The 15,058-nt window shown below is 54.8% G+C and overlaps 4 protein-coding genes across 4 annotated transcripts; 3 read left to right on the top strand and 1 right to left on the bottom strand.

The window, feature by feature from the left end:
- Window positions 1–3,722: 3,722 nt before the first annotated feature.
- On the top strand, window positions 3,723–4,403 carry BZA05DRAFT_336747 (BAG domain-containing protein; the record flags this gene model as incomplete). Its single annotated transcript, XM_051480824.1, has 1 exon — window positions 3,723–4,403. One exon carries the CDS (start codon window positions 3,723–3,725, stop codon window positions 4,401–4,403), a length of 681 nt encoding a protein of 226 aa, XP_051340079.1.
- Window positions 4,404–4,858: 455 nt separating this feature from the next.
- BZA05DRAFT_429955 (chalcone-flavanone isomerase-domain-containing protein) lies at window positions 4,859–6,097 on the top strand (the record flags this gene model as incomplete). Its single annotated transcript, XM_051486145.1, has 3 exons — window positions 4,859–4,981; window positions 5,066–5,564; window positions 5,622–6,097. The coding sequence occupies 3 exons, from the start codon at window positions 4,859–4,861 to the stop codon at window positions 6,032–6,034; spliced, it is 1,035 nt and encodes a 344-aa protein (XP_051340078.1). The 3' UTR covers window positions 6,035–6,097.
- Window position 6,098: 1 nt separating this feature from the next.
- On the bottom strand, window positions 6,099–6,960 carry BZA05DRAFT_396238 (putative glutaredoxin Grx1). The gene is made up of 3 exons (XM_051483512.1): window positions 6,633–6,960; window positions 6,436–6,534; window positions 6,099–6,363 (listed from the first exon to the last, which is right to left on the bottom strand). The coding sequence occupies exons 1-3, from the start codon at window positions 6,688–6,690 to the stop codon at window positions 6,206–6,208; spliced, it is 315 nt and encodes a 104-aa protein (XP_051340077.1). The 5' UTR covers window positions 6,691–6,960; the 3' UTR covers window positions 6,099–6,205.
- Window positions 6,961–14,240: 7,280 nt separating this feature from the next.
- Window positions 14,241–15,005, top strand: BZA05DRAFT_30741 (uncharacterized protein). The gene has a single exon (XM_051480331.1). It carries the CDS (start codon window positions 14,306–14,308, stop codon window positions 14,861–14,863), a length of 558 nt encoding a protein of 185 aa, XP_051340076.1. The 5' UTR covers window positions 14,241–14,305; the 3' UTR covers window positions 14,864–15,005.
- Window positions 15,006–15,058: the final 53 nt, after the last annotated feature.

The raw sequence follows: 15,058 nt of genomic DNA, 5'->3' as shown, positions 1-15,058 counted from the left end.
GAATAGGTCCTCACAGAACTCAATCATTCTCCGTCCTTAATCCCCAAACCCCAAATCCCCTTCCCTTCCACCACTACCACCACCATCATTACTCCCACCCCTCGCCTCCTTGCATTCCGAAGACCTCGGGGCACGCGGCGGCTTCGACGCCCGTCGCCGCCGCGTAAAGTGCGTGCAGGTCCCAGGAACTTCCGTGACCGTACCACCCCCACCCCGTGCTCCGTGCTTAAGCAACGCGGCAGGCCGCCGGACGTCCGGTACGGTATCTAGGGAACTTCACAGTGGCCAGGATCATAGTGCCCCTGATGAAGCGATCAAGCGATGGGAGGATCCCGGTAGATAGGCAGCAACGAAGGATGGAAGAAGCCGATCTGACAGCGTAGCGGTTCGCTACCACTCCAGTGGACGCCATCGGCGTTTCACCGCCTCAAAGACCAGGAAACCAGGCGTCAAACGCGGCTGGGCGGGGGGGGGGTCGAGCGACATATGAATAGACTCATAGATAGAGTGGGCGTAGGCAATGCAGGTTAACGTTAACGTTAAGCGAGCTCGATCCTCCCGCCTTCCCCCCATCCCTCCCTTGGCGGGCGAGGAGGGGTCCCACGAGCGAGCGAGCGTCGAGCAGTGCATCATGCATAACTTTCGGTGCACGAATGTGAAAATCTCACAACGCAGGTGCAAGGGATGGTTGCGTGCGTGCATACGGAGGGTTCAAAGATCAATGTCCGTTCGTAATCAGCATAGGTACAAACGCTACTAGCTAGTAGGCGTCGAGGGTCTATTCAGATTCGTCTCACAGTCGACCGAGCCGGAGTGGAGTAATGCAGGAACCAACGTCAGCCTGAAGCCTGAAGTCTGAGGCTTCATTCACGTCATGCTAGGTACTTAGTCGGATCCAATTCGGACTTGAAGAACCGCGCTTGCCCGCAGGTACATACCCCGTCTCGGCTTGGAGGTTTGCACCGCTGAATGCCGCATGTGGGACCGATGCGGTGGGAGGAAGTTCACATGCCTACACCTCCTCTCGACTACCGGTACAACCCACATACACAAACTCCATCACTTTAGCTCCTGGCAGGATACCAAACGTTCATCGGCCACCACCAGACACGAATACCCACCTAGTTCAGAATTCACCATTCACGAGTAATTCAGTATGTCTCGCACCGAATATTGCAATTACCAGGTAGCGTCCCTCGCCACCCAGAATCCTAGAGGCTCGATTGGGGGAGTTGTTTGGAGGTGATGGAGACTGGAGTGCGACACCGACAGTGGAACATCACCGGAAGGGCAGATGGCGTCTTACTGAGGGCCATACTCTGCTCCACTCCAGTGGTATCGTCCGAACCAGCTCATCAAAGAGCCAATAGGTATTCACAGCGCTGTGTGATTGAGCTGCAAAAAGGCAGGTTAAATATCTAAAAAGCGTTGACATGGCTTAGGCAGCAGGGCAGAGGCGTTTCTCCGAGAGACACGGTGTGGCGGTGGTGGTGTCTGTGAGGAGTACGGTATTGATTGGGGGAGTAGTATTCCATCATCCGCCTGCCGCCAGCTGAGCTGCGTATGTGGCAAAATCGGCGAGTTGCCTCCTCCTCTCCTGCCGATCACCTGCCTTACGGTACTAACTCTGGGTATGTACCGGTAGTCAGCCATCCCCGGAGTCAGACACCGGCCAGGAGAGCCACGAAAGGGCATGCCCTTTTGCCATTCAGATACCCACGAGAGAACTCGCAGCAGCGCGGAATGTATATACCGTAGCATTCAGCGGTAACTGCAAGCACCTCCGGTATGTACTCCAGATATGTACTCTACTCTCAGGAAGCTACCTATCGGCTCCGGTAACCATGCCCATAGTTACCGTCGGAAATGGCCCCCATTCGCAGGATACGGACCGCCGGGACGCTACCTACTATCGTTGTCTCAAAATTGCCAGCGCCGTGGGAGTCCACCGAAAGCCGTGGGATAGCTACCACCTACCGGTAGTACCATCCCTGTGTTGATCGATATATACTATATACGGTAGTATAGTGGTAGATGCGATGGCCATGCGCACCATCCGCGTTTGCCACGGATGTTTGTACAGTACATATGCAGAGACGCGACGACGACTCACTACCTGTCGCCTGCCGGTGGTTCTGTCTGCCGCAAGCCTTCGGGCTGCGCCCAAGTATATGAGAGTACTTATTAGTAGTACGAGGCAGCAGCTTGGAAGAAGCTGAGGCTGAGGCTGAGGCTGGGAATCTTGCGCCCTTTCCGACATCTCGAAGACCTTCATTCGTCCCGTCCCAAACTCCCAAGCAGGGTGAGGAATGTGCACTCCCACATCCACACACGTCTCACCTGTTCGATGCGGCAGGCATCTACTACCTACTCTACTCTGTTGATAGAGTACCGGAATAATGGCTTCGGGCGAGACCGGTCAATGGTCATCCTTCGTCTCCCTCTCTTCTCAGAACTTCTCTCCTCTTCTGTTCCGTGTTCCGAACGGCAGATGCTTTGCCTTTGTCTCTAAATGGTCCGGCGAATCGGGATACGTATCATACATACGATAGCTCTGGAAAATAGGTATATCGGCAGGCAGCAGAGTTTAGATTTTTGCCATGTCTCATTGACTTCCTGACCGAGAGCCAATACCCTATTCTACCTGCTCTACTCTATTCCACTCTGCTCTACTGTATCATACTCTAATTTACTGTATCGTACTCTGCTTACTCTCGTTGCGGATGAGATATCGCGATTCCGAAGCTCCGGAAAGCTTGGCCTGGGAGGGAGACACACCCACTAGAGTAGGGTAGGGTGGCTGACTCGCTGGGCGGAAACCGTGTCAAAAGAGCCAACTCCTGAGTGCTGAGTCCTGAGCGTCAAAGTCACTTGCAGTCACGCCCCTTCCGCTCACCTCACGACACCGAGTCCCTCCTCCTGACAAACGCATTCCATCGCCCTCACAGCACACACTCCCTCGCACACTTTTGTCTTTCTGCAGACTCAACACTTTCTCCGCATACGCACATGCGCCTACAGCCCTCCCGTTCGAATTCATCACCACCACCACCACCAGCAACACCATCACCACCATCACATCGCGCATTCGACAACCAACTCTGCAGCAGACATTATTCTCGATTCGGGATTAGATTGGAGTGATATACAAAAGTACTCTAGCGATTGCCCGTCCGCTATCCCGTTGCTTGGTGATTTGTACTGCTTCTCTTGGCTGCCACCCCCGATTCCCCCCAAGATTTCGCATTACCGTGCATTGCATTTGGACCACGTTACGCCACTGCTGCCTGCTCGATTCTTTGTTCGAGAACACCCTCGGATCAATCCGCCAACGAAAAGCCCAGTCGCTCAATCACGCAAAGTAGAGCAAAGTTCCCCGACGTCACGGGTTTGACACGACCCACCCCACCCCCCAACCAAACCACGCCAAAAAATTACCACCCCCTCTTCCACTTTAACCTACACCAACCGTCAAGCTGGCGCACCCAACACCCCACGACTACCTCATCCGCATCGCTCCCTACATAGAGCGTGCCAACTCCCTTCTCGCTCCCTACCTCGCACGGATCGGTCCCCATCTGGATCCATACATCTCCAATCTCGATTCTCTGCTCGCCGCTCTCCAACTCTACATCGCCCCGGACTCGCCCCCAAAGCCATTGATCGATCTCCTCCCACACCTCGCCCTTTCGATCGGCTTCATCACCACCACCGCCATCATAATGCGTCGCTTCCTGGGACTCGGCGGTGGCGGCGGCCCACCCCCGGTGTACGCCGGCCCCATCTCCGGCGATAACTCGGTCGATCCCTACAGACCGGAGGACGTTCTGACGGTCAAGCACGGCGCGAACGAGTACCTCTTCAAGTACCCCACCAACACGATTGCGACGCACGCCCTCAACGTCGGTCACCTTCGTGACAAGGTTGCCGAGATCACCAGTGTCGATGTCAAGCGCCTCTCGCTCATCTGTGCCGGCCGCCAGCTTAAGGACGACAACGTCACACTGCAGACGCTGGGTATCGAGCACGGTGCCAAGATCCTCGCCGTGGGCACGAATTCTGCTCCGCCGTCGAGGCCCGGGCCCAACACTGCTGCTGCTACCCTGCCGCCGCCCCCGAAGGTGAAGCTCGGTCCCTCCGAGAAGATCGAGGCTGTTCGTGATCATGTCGTCGCCACGCTCTTCCCGCTCGTTGACGATTTCATCGCCGGTGATGGAGCGGAATCGCCAGAGAAGAGGGCCGACATTCATCGGAGACTGGGGGAGACCATCATGGGAGAGCTGCTGAAGCTTGATGGAGTTGAGACGGAAGACCCCAAGATCAGAGCTAGGCGGAAAGAGGTCGTCAGGGAGATCCAGGGTGCTTTGGATGCTTTGGACAAGGCCCTCAGGGAATCTGCATAAGAGAGAGAAAGAGGGAGGGAGAGGATGCGATCATAGACGATTTTGCTTGTTCTTTTTTTCCCGTTTACTTTGACTTTGGAATTCCTTCTCCGGCGACTGGGTTGGTTGGGGTTCTTTCAGTCACCGTTCCCGGTAATAGCATAAGATCTACAGCTACTTACTTGCACACGGGGGTGTTTTTCATTTTTACATGGGTTCATTGTTGTCGGTGTGGTTCTCTGTAGGCAATAGGTTTTTGTGATTCTGGCACGGTTTGTCGGTTGAAATGGGAATACGAATGGTCCCCCAGAGCTCTGCTGACGATTCGCCGAGTGATATTTATATTCCTGCATGCCATTAGTATGTGTATTACCTATGCCAAGCCCCCCATACCACGCCACCTTCACCTCCGGAAACGCACCTCCCCGCCAAACAACAATAAACACCCAACAAACAACCACCACACAATCCGCAAAATGGCCACCACGACCCGCGCGCTCCTCCAGCTCTGCCCACGCCAGGCGCTCTGCCGCCGCGGCTACGCCACCGTCCGCCAGGACCTGCACGGCCTCTACAACCTCCCCAAGCCACCGACTGCCGTGCGCCCGCGGCCGCCACCGAAACGCCCCACCTCGCCGTCCTCGGCGGCCGGAAAACACTCGCAGGAGGAAATCTCCATGCAGCGGCGCCGCTGGATGCTCGGCGCGGGCGGCGTCGGCCTCGTCGCGCTAGTCTACCTGATCGCCAACGAGCCCGCCCACAAGACCGAAGCGCCTGCACCAGCAACCGCCGGCTTCGATCCTGCCACACCCGTCGCCCTGCAGCTCGGCGACGGCCTCGTCGACTCGGGCACTACCAGCGTCCCGCCGTTCCCCACCCGCGTCACTGCCCCCGACAATGCCGAGTACGCGCTGCTCGGCCTCGGGATCAGGACTGTCAGCTTCCTCAGCATCCAGGTGTATGTCGTCGGTTTCTACGTGCATGTTGATGACCTGGCGGCGGTGCAGACTGCGCTCGTGCGCAGGGTTGATCCGACAGCGAGCTCGATCACCGCGCTGGAGAAGGAGGAGCTCAGGAAGCGCCTGCTTGATCCCGTCGAGGGCGAGAAGCTGTGGGAGGAGGTGCTCGCCGGCGGCGCGCAGTTCCGGAGCTTGTTCAGGATCGTGCCGACGAGGAATACTGGTTTGTTCTCTGTCGCCGTCGCAGTAGGGAGGGGGAAGAGGGGCTAATGCGGCGCAGACTTCCAGCACCTCCGCGACGGCTGGGTCCGCGGGATCCAAGCGCGCTCGACCAAGAATGAATCGTACGACGACGACGCCTTCACGGCCGCGCTGGCAGAGTTCAAGGCGCTGTTTGGCGGCGCGTTCAAGAAGAGCGTGCCCAAGCAGAAGACGCTGCTGCTGGCACGGGACGCGGCCGGCGTGTTCGGTGTGTACTACGATCCGACGGGTCGCAACGATGGTAAGCTCGGCGGGAAGGGTGAGGAGCAGACGGTGCAGAATTTGGGTAGCATTAGGGATCCGCGCGTGGCTAAGGCCCTGTGGCTCTGTTACCTGGCAGGTGCGAAGCCCGCCAGTGAGCCGGCAAGAAAGAGCATCATCGAGGGCGTGTTGGCGCTGGCGTCGAGGCCCGCGGCGACGTTGGGGGTGTAAAGTAAAACAAAATTGGGGATTGTGGGCTGGCTGGCTGTTTATACGTGTACATTCATACCGGAGAAATCGCATTACATCAAAGAACCATCTTTATTCATTGAGCACACGCAAGTTTACTCTAAGAAAACAGCGTGAAAACCCCCCATTCCTCCTCCTCCTCAGCCTCTTCGTCTAAGCAGCTCCAGCAGCCTTGAGCAACTGGGGCAGCTGGCTCTTCTTAGCCTGCAGATCCGAGTTTCCGCCGATGTGCTGCTTGTCGATGAAGATGTTTGGCACGGTGCGTTGTCCCGTCAACTCGGCAAGAGCCTCCTGGAGCTCGGCACCATCATCTATTCATACACGGGATTAGCATTCCCTCGCGGCGGGGACGTTGAAAGAAACAGCACGTAGCTAGAACGTACCGATCTGGTCGAGCTCAAGGACGTAAAACTTTGCGCCCAGCTCCGAGAGCGTAGTCTTTGAGGCGCGGCAGTAGGGGCAGTGGGATTTGGAGAAGACGGCTATTCACGGTTCCATCCCATCAGCAACGAATCTTACGCATCACACCCCCCATCCCCACCTCTCATCCCCCCATCCCCTCATCCAACGTAATACGTACCAACCGGGTTCTCGTCGATAATCTTCTGAACCTTCGTTTTCGCAGCGGCAGAGACCATGGTTGAAGTTCCGAAGAAGCGGCGGAGTAGAGAAGCTATGGTGAGTATCGGTTGAGACGAGGAAATTTGTCGATGAGCAAGCAGCGACAATTCCTTCGTGTGTGTGTGGGGGGGGGGGGTATTTATGCTTTCGGTTTCGGAGGCTCGGATTTCGGCGGGTTTGCGTGCGTGTGTCTTTGTTTTGGTTTATTTCTGCGGTGGTGGACGGTGCGGTGCTATGGCGGAGAACCCCGGCGTGCGAGGGGAGCGCGCGGGGAGGGGGACGGGGGATGTGCCATGGGGGATGACGACATCTGTATTGCAAATCGATCACCCACCGACCGCCACCTGCCATCATCTTCCACCCACACGCACACACGCACACACGCACACACACCCCCGGGCCCCATACTATCATACAGGGAATCGGAAATAATGCGGATATACTCCATTTCCTCCGGATTTGGAATTGTACTCCAGATTTGGAATTGTACATACGGTACTCCAGATTTGGAATCATACCCACTCCAGATTTCAGATTTGCAGGATCAACACGGACGCAGGTTTTGCTGCAGTGTGCAGTGTGCACGCTGCGATGGGGTGGGTTGGGAAACTCGGAGGTGGAAGCGAGCGTGCGTGTGTGCGGGCCGGAAATCCTCCCGAGCGCCATCCCGAGGACCGCCTCGCCGAAATGACGCCGAGATGCGGAGGCCGAAATGGGGGGGAGGCATAGAGTGTCACTCGGCTGTACCGTGCGATCGATGGGTCTGAACCTGTATGTGTAGAGTATATCGCTATGACCTACTACAGTAGTGCTAGGTCGTGTAATTAATGGTTAAACATAAGCAAAAACTGGGTCTTCATCAAGGTTTAATGGTCAGGGCGGAGGGCATGTGGAAGCCACATCTGGCCCGCTTGACGAGAGTGGACTCATTGAGTTGGACAGTAGACATAGAAACGGAATGTGTGTGTACTGCCATTATTTACTGGTACTATATAGTAGATGGATAGGTCGGTAGGCCGCACGCAATCCACGATCGAATGAACCAAAAAAAACGGTGTTTTCACCGGACCCCCGGACACCTGAGTCTTTGGTGTTCGGTATCCAGTCTTCGGCATCCGGTATTTAGCTTTGGTATCCGCTCTTCAGGCCTCCTGACTTCCTCCTGAAAAGCCGGGCTCCGTCCGGCCATTCGGTCACTCGGTCACTCGGTCACTCGGTCACTCGGTCACTCGGTCACTCGGTCACTCGGTCACTCGGTCATTCGTCACTCGGTCATTCAGCCACAGTTAGATGAGGCTGTGCACCACGAGGCCTGGCTTCGGTGTACATACGCTTTGGATGAGAACGTGTGGGTGTCGGTTGAGAGAGAGCAAGCTTGGATTCGGAGGCTTGGAAGAACGGGTTCGGGTTCGAGGTCGGCGGGTTGCGAAGGGATAGGAAGTAGTAAGAAGTGGGGTGCGATTGATACGGGAAGAATACCGCGGTCCTTTGAATACTGAAAAACGACCAGATTTTTGTTCAATACGTATGCCTACTTTCAGAAACGTCTAAAGAACACATATTTACATGACAGAAGCCGTACCGTCTTTCTCACATCACGTATTGAAAGGCAATGCGTCATCTACAGACAGCGAGAGTTCTACAGTGTTGCAATGCACTGCGTACTTATATCAAGCGTGTAGTTGTAGGTTCTTTCTGTATACAAAACTGCATATTCGGTCAACTTCGGCAGTACTACGTGATCTTGACCGGATGGCTGCGGTATCACTACTGAAAGACTTCCGTGCTTGCGGAAATCAGTGCTTACCAGTACCTTAGGGTCCTTACAATGCGATCTTCTGGAGTATCATGGGCTTGGTAGATGCAGTAGCACAACGGATTTGCGGACGACTCCTTTACCAACACTCATTCAGCCCGGCGGTGGGGTCGAGAGAAGTTTACACACTTCCTCTCGCCGACAGCTCCTCCTCTCGCTCACACTTCCTCCTCTCGCTGATAGACAAAACCTCCAACAATTCGAACTGGGAACAAACTGGGGGTATTCTCGGACCAACCAGCTATTGGGGGGTAGTGAACTGAACCAACTGGCAAACCGAACCAACTGCCAGGTTTTGAACTGGGAAAACTGCTTGGCCCAATAGTTTAGTGAGGCTTAAAAATTTAGGAGAAACCCGCTGCCACCACCAACCCACCGGCCAACCACCAAGTAGGATGGCGCCAGTTGACGAGCTCCAGGCCTATTGATCATTGCCTGTCGAGAGGAATGTTTGAAACAGTCCTGCCGCGAACGAATGGTGGCTGGAACCGCCGCAGCAACGTCGTTTCCTAACGGCTGTTCTCCGAGTGCAAGATGATTCCGACTGATCGTCGGCATTCGCTAGGTGTGGAGAGTGTTAAAGCTCTGGGAAGCATCAAGAGGTTCAATCACCGTACTCCTATCATGAATAGGTGGCATCAGAGTAGGAATTCAAAGTTAGTACTGTTAACATCTTCTATCGCTCTTTCTGTGACCATTTAAAACTAGTACTGTACCCATCTTGTATTGCTCTTTCCGTGACCATTCAAAGATAGTATGCATAATGAACCCATTTTCTATCGCTTTTTCCGTGACAATAGGACCCTATCTCGCCCACTTTCCCTCCCCTGACTGAACTGCAAGTTCATACAAAATCAACCAAAACTGAACTGTTTCAACCAGTGTTCCCATTTCAACTGACTAACTGTTGGAGGGTTTGGATTCAGTGACCGGAGCATTCTGCTCAGCACAGCCTTTTTTCCGTAGGAATCTCGTCGTCATAGTTTGACTGCAGTCTAGGAACTACCTACGTGATTAGAATGACAACGTGTTCTCTGCACTAGGTACGTTGTTGTGCGAATTAGGTATCTAGTATGTACTCCGGTAGTTCTCCGGTATTTCTCCGGTAGTCCTCTGGTACGCTGGACAGTGCGTAATATTTTACATTCGGAAGAACTGCGGTAGGCCTTCCGGCGTTTGAGGAGGCGTATCTTTACAACACTGCGTATAATTTATTCGATACTGTAGAATTGAGACTGTAGGGAAAAAACAAATACCAAATTAAATCTGTATTCTCCCAAGACTGCTGCATTGATATCCGTGCGGTAGTACTACTGGAGGCTTAGGAACTGATCCTACGAAAGCCTGGCCTCGCCGCCTAGGGAAATAAGAAGCTGCAGGCTTGGAGACGTAAGTACTGGTAAATATTGTACATACGGCTTGGAAGCGTACCGCAGCACAAGAGTGAATTCCTCACTTGGAAACTTGGAATCTGGGATCTGGCCGCCTGCGAGCGAGTGAGTTTCTGAGACCGAATAGAACATTATGACACCAACTAGTAAGTACCTATTATGGCTCATCTCAACCAACAATACTCTCGAAGGCAGAAGCACCGAGCTCCAACTCCAAGTACTATTATCGAGTCACAAACGGCGAGCCTACATAATAGCGACGAGGCCATCCGCACAACACGACAGATCACTCAGCCCCTCCACGAAATTCCCGAAGAAGGTCCGAAACGGACTCGAACTTCCACGACCAGGCTGCCGCCGCCGTCTCGATGATGAACCTCAGCTGAATCTAATCTCAGCTGAATGTCGCTGACGTGATGGAGCGGACAAGCATGACCTCGGAAGGAATCCCATTTTTCCTTACTATGTACCGTACCTACACACCCGCGCGATGATGACGACGACGACGACGTCGTCGTCGTTTCCTAACGGCATGCATCACATGCACGCCCGTAGGTCCATACCATACCTATACATAACCGTGAGCGGACACGATATCCGCCTGCCTCCGAGGATCGGAGCAGAGCAAACTACCTACCTCCACTACATATACCTCATGGTACATACCACCCGCACCCATGCCCCACACACAAAGAACCCCCGCCAGAAATGAAAGTCACGAAACGAAACGAAACGAACTTTTCGAGGTCCGCCCAGCCCACACACACACACACACACACACGGAGTGCGGGGAAATGTTTTGGTGTCTATGTATCGCATAGCGCCTATGATGGTGTGTGTGGGGGGGGGGTCGTCGAAGACTCGAAGCGGGGGATGCTAATTATGGAGAACCCTAAAACACGTGCGGAGAGGACCGGTTCTCAACGGCGCCGGCGCGGGCAGCTTGGTCTGGGGATGAGCTCGGGATGAGCTTGGGTACGTACGGTAACTAGTGGCATGAGTGCGCGGAATACAGCATTTGATTGGTGGAAGCGTGCGGGGTTAGTCAGCCGCGTGGTTATCGCCTACCTACATCCTATGTACACGGGTGTAAGGGTAAGTGCTGCCTCACCAGTCTTTTCCCCATACAACTTAGCGTTTTTCTTCCATACAACTTAGTTACAACCACTCACTCATTTGATTGTATCTGGCTTAGTGCGCTACTAATATAGACTAGTGCTTATAATTCGTAATGGTGGTGAGGCACCACTTATTGGCAGCTCCAAGTACATACTCTGCTATGAGTTATGTATCTATGATAGCAGGGATGAACCCGACGACTTGCACGCCGCATGCAACACAACAACCTTCGCCTCGGGCGTCTCTTGGGCCCGCCTTGAGGGTTTACGTCCCGCGAGTGCGATTCGCAGCTGCGCAGTGATACGACTTCGGGTCGTGGTGGCCGATGGGGTTGAGCGTTGCTGTGCCGGAAATGATTCCGTCGTATGTATAGTATGTACGGCCATATGTACTACTATGATGGTTGTGGGTTTCACAAACCGGGGAACCTGGGTCTGAAGCCGACCAACTCGCCGACTCTACCGGGCCGGAGCCTTATGTGTGTGGGGAGGGGGGGGGGGGGGGGGGGGGGGTAAGATAGGAGCCCCAGCCCCGTCGAGACATCCCGTTCGATAACTGTTTCCATGCATATCCCGCACCCCCACCAACCAACCACGGCCAGCCGTCCTCATGTCTGGTTCTCCAGCATCCAACGTCAAAAGGTGTGACGAACGTACGGTAGTTAGCGTCTACCCACCCACGCACCCACGCACCCACCCTACATACGGCGCCGTTGCAGTGGTGGTGGTGGTGGTGGTGGTGGGAACCGGTCCCTCCCCTCCCCTCCACACGTGTTCCAGGAAGCGATGATCAGTGATCAATCGCGCGCGCGCGCGGAGTCGACGCTTCCTTCCTTCCTTCCTTCCCTCCTGCGAAACGAAGCGGCGATCCCACGATCCAGCGGCGGGGGGGGGGGGGGTGATGAGTGTCTGGGATGGAGGATTTCATTGGTGCACCGTTCGAGCTCGTCCGATATAACTAGTTATGTAGGGACTCGAGGGAATCAGCGATCGCCGCCGCCGCCGGGGCTTGGATTCATGCGCGGCAACTCGGGCTGGAGGCTGCAGCTGCTCAAGCTCTGCGAGAAGAACGGCGGGGTGGGGCGGGGCGGGGCGGGGCGGGGCTGCACCCCGTGCGAGATGGCGAGGGACTGATTGGAATTTGGATGAGCCAGTCGAAGGGGGTAATCTACGCAGCGATGTCTGCAGGCTGTGCAGTGCTCGATGATGAGGAGGGCGATGGGGGAATGCGGATGCCGTGCGGCTAGTTAGTTGCCGGCGGGGAACACTGTCAGTACCTGGAGGGTTATGGGTCGATGAATGCCATCACCATTGCTCCGCCCTAGTTACAGACGACAAAGGTTGAAGGTTGAAACCACCGCAGCCCCGGCTGTAGACCCTGATATACCTACATACATGACGCATTCAGCCCTCCTGTGCAGGGCCTACACGGAGGGGAAAGGGGAATCAAGGGTCGCCGAGAGATGACGGTGGCTGATCACTGGAAGTGGTTACATTGGTACATATCATAACTCGACCCTAAGTAACTTCGGATCCTTGGTCAGACCCTGAATGATTGCTATAGCTCTTGCTGTATTGGCAGCAGACACAGGCCTCAATACTCATCTACGTCGTTCCCAGGCTGTTGGATTGGTTCACCAACAATACCAATACGTTCCATGTATGATACCATACTCGAGCTGTACAGATGGTGACGACGCTTGAGAATATAAGCTTGAGAAGCTTGAGCAGCTTGAGGCTATGCACCCGCTCATTTTCTTCTTGAGCTTTTTCCCCCGGCCGTGTACTTGGGCTCTATGATAGACCACGGTCTATTTGCGAGGGCAACCCACAGAGCATCACTCGTCGATTCCTTGTCGGACAATCGGAGGCTCGGCAAGGCTTTGCTGGGGCCATTCCGCTTGTCACAACACAACGAAAGAAAGACGCCCGGGAAACTGCTGCTCGGGAGAGATAGAAGAGTGCATGAACGCTATGCAGAGTACATACTCTCGATATCTTTATCATACTTATCGCCCGCCGCCCCCTCCCCCCTTTCAACAGGAATAGCGGTACGGCCTTGCAGCCGTGGTCGACATGTCGGCATCCTCTGCGACTGCTTTTTTCTTCCTGGTGGTCGTGTTATCTCCACGCTCGTTCTGTGGCGGTAATTAAGACGATGGGTGTTCGTCGAGGCTCCCACGTAGGCGCAAGCACCACCCCGTCGGGCTTCACGGATACCTATAGGTGGTAGTTAGAACTTGGTGAAAGCGACCGCTGTCGATTCGATGAGGAGGAAGAGGAGGAGGATGCGACGTGTATTCAGATTGGTTTCCGTTTAGCCCATCTGCTGCAATTCCGTCACTACTTCTTACCTACGGAAGCCACATCGCATCACATCACTTTAATATCCCCATCACTTTAATATCCTCATCGAGGAGTTTTCTTTCTTTGCTTTTCTTTTCCTTTCGTTGGGCTTCCCCATGGTGTTCCAGGTGTTCCACCCGGTGCTGATGATGCCCCACGGACGATGAGCGCCCGCCAATATAGCAACTACATAGAGTATGGGGCCCACACCAAACACCTCCCTCTCCTCAGTCCTGAGTCCTGCCCGGCTTTTTCTCGCGCCCGCCCGAACTCTCCCGCGCTTGTTGTGGGGATCGCGAGTGCTGAGTACTTGGTTATGCGTATGTACATACCACGACAACAGCACTGCAGCTGCTGCCGGGCGAAGGGCTCTACGGTATGTATACTAGAGTATCTAGCAGGTTGCTCCACGCCGCTCTGGGGACTTCCAAACGACAGTCCAGCTACCTTCTCTACGGTACCGGTAACCCACAAACTAGTTGTGTAGTTATATCCTAGCCCACACGGCCCACGCCGTCGCATCTTTGGTGCCCTGGCCCACAGCTAATAATGTAGCATATGTACAGGCGAAGGAGATAGTCTACATGCCCAAGTACACTACTTACCCACCCACGTCCCGGCAACAGAAAAGGCCGCAAACCGACTTCCGAGAGCTCTGCTGGCGAGTGAGAAGTGAGAGTGAGAGTGGAGAGAAGAACGAGAGAGTGCGTTGGTTCCTTGGCCGCGGGGATATTCGGTGGAGTTCCAACTCGAAAACTGCGTTGGTTGAGTGTCCCCCCTTCGCCCCCCTGCCCTGCCCTGCCCTGCTCCAACGAGTCGTCGTCGACGACGACTGCTCATTTACTGTGCGGCACCGGCCAATCGGGGGACGAGCACACCCGCGGGATGCATCCATCTGGTTCGTCTGTGGGTGCTGCTGTCCTGTCTTTCTCACACACCCCCAGGACTTTTGGATTATGCCATGGGAGGTGCCAGCTCGGGAAGCTTAACTCCTGACTTGGTGACCCGTACCGTAGCGTACGCTCTCACCTCTTCCTCTTCGCCTTCCCTTCTTCTTCTCCTTCTTCTTCTTCTTCTTCTTCTCTTCTTCTTCTCTTCCCCCACCCCCCCTCTCCCGTCCCCCCCACCCACCACCCCCCGGCACAATAATACACACCTATCAATACCTACCTCAAGTACGTCAGACAGCAAGGACGCATACAAAAGAGCTTTCGTCGAGCATATTTTGTTGCCCTATTACTCTGTACCCTATCTACTATTCAACCTCCGAAGCGACACGCTATCATCCGTCCCCGACAAGTTCACTCTTCGTCGCGACTCGCTAGCCCCCGATGTGAGTAACAACCACTACCCTCTACTCATCCGACGACCGCGACCGCGCTTCGGCAAAAGTCCCCAAATAATTTCCCTTGTTGTCGTCGGACTCGAGCTCTCTCTCCTTGCCATGTTGTTGCTACGTACTGCAGCAGCAGTCTTATTGGCTTCACATCAAAGGCCCGTTTGCGCGCGCATCTGCTGACTCGCTTTCTCGGGTTCTCTTCCAGTACAAAGCAAATCCCTGTAGCTCAAAGCCTCTCCCGTTTCCCGCCTCCTCCTCGCCCTCGTCCTCGTCCTCCTCTACCGCTACTACTATAACCACTACAACCACCACCACTACAACCACCACTATTACCACTACCACCACCACTATTACCACTACCACCACCACTATTAC

Source organism: Tricharina praecox (genome assembly GCF_024521635.1).
Source record: "Tricharina praecox strain CBS 144465 chromosome Unknown BZA05scaffold_10, whole genome shotgun sequence".
Classification (NCBI taxonomy): Eukaryota; Fungi; Ascomycota; class Pezizomycetes; order Pezizales; family Pyronemataceae; genus Tricharina; species Tricharina praecox.
The sequence above is the reverse complement of the archived record's forward strand: the minus strand, read 5'-3'. Positions and strand labels throughout refer to the sequence as shown.

Excerpts from the sequence above, each read along its gene's own strand:
- BZA05DRAFT_396238 (XM_051483512.1), bottom strand. The coding sequence starts at position 6,690 with ATGGTCTCTGCCGCTGCGAAAACGAAGGTTCAGAAGATTATCGACGAG. Across the intron at positions 6,535-6,632 it reads TATCGACGAGAACCCGGTTG|CCGTCTTCTCCAAATCCCAC; the intron begins GTACGTATTACG and ends AACCGTGAATAG. Across the intron at positions 6,364-6,435 it reads CCTTGAGCTCGACCAGATCG|ATGATGGTGCCGAGCTCCAG; the intron begins GTACGTTCTAGC and ends GTGTATGAATAG.
- BZA05DRAFT_30741 (XM_051480331.1), top strand. The coding sequence starts at position 14,306 with ATGGGAGGTGCCAGCTCGGGAAGCTTAACTCCTGACTTGGTGACCCGT.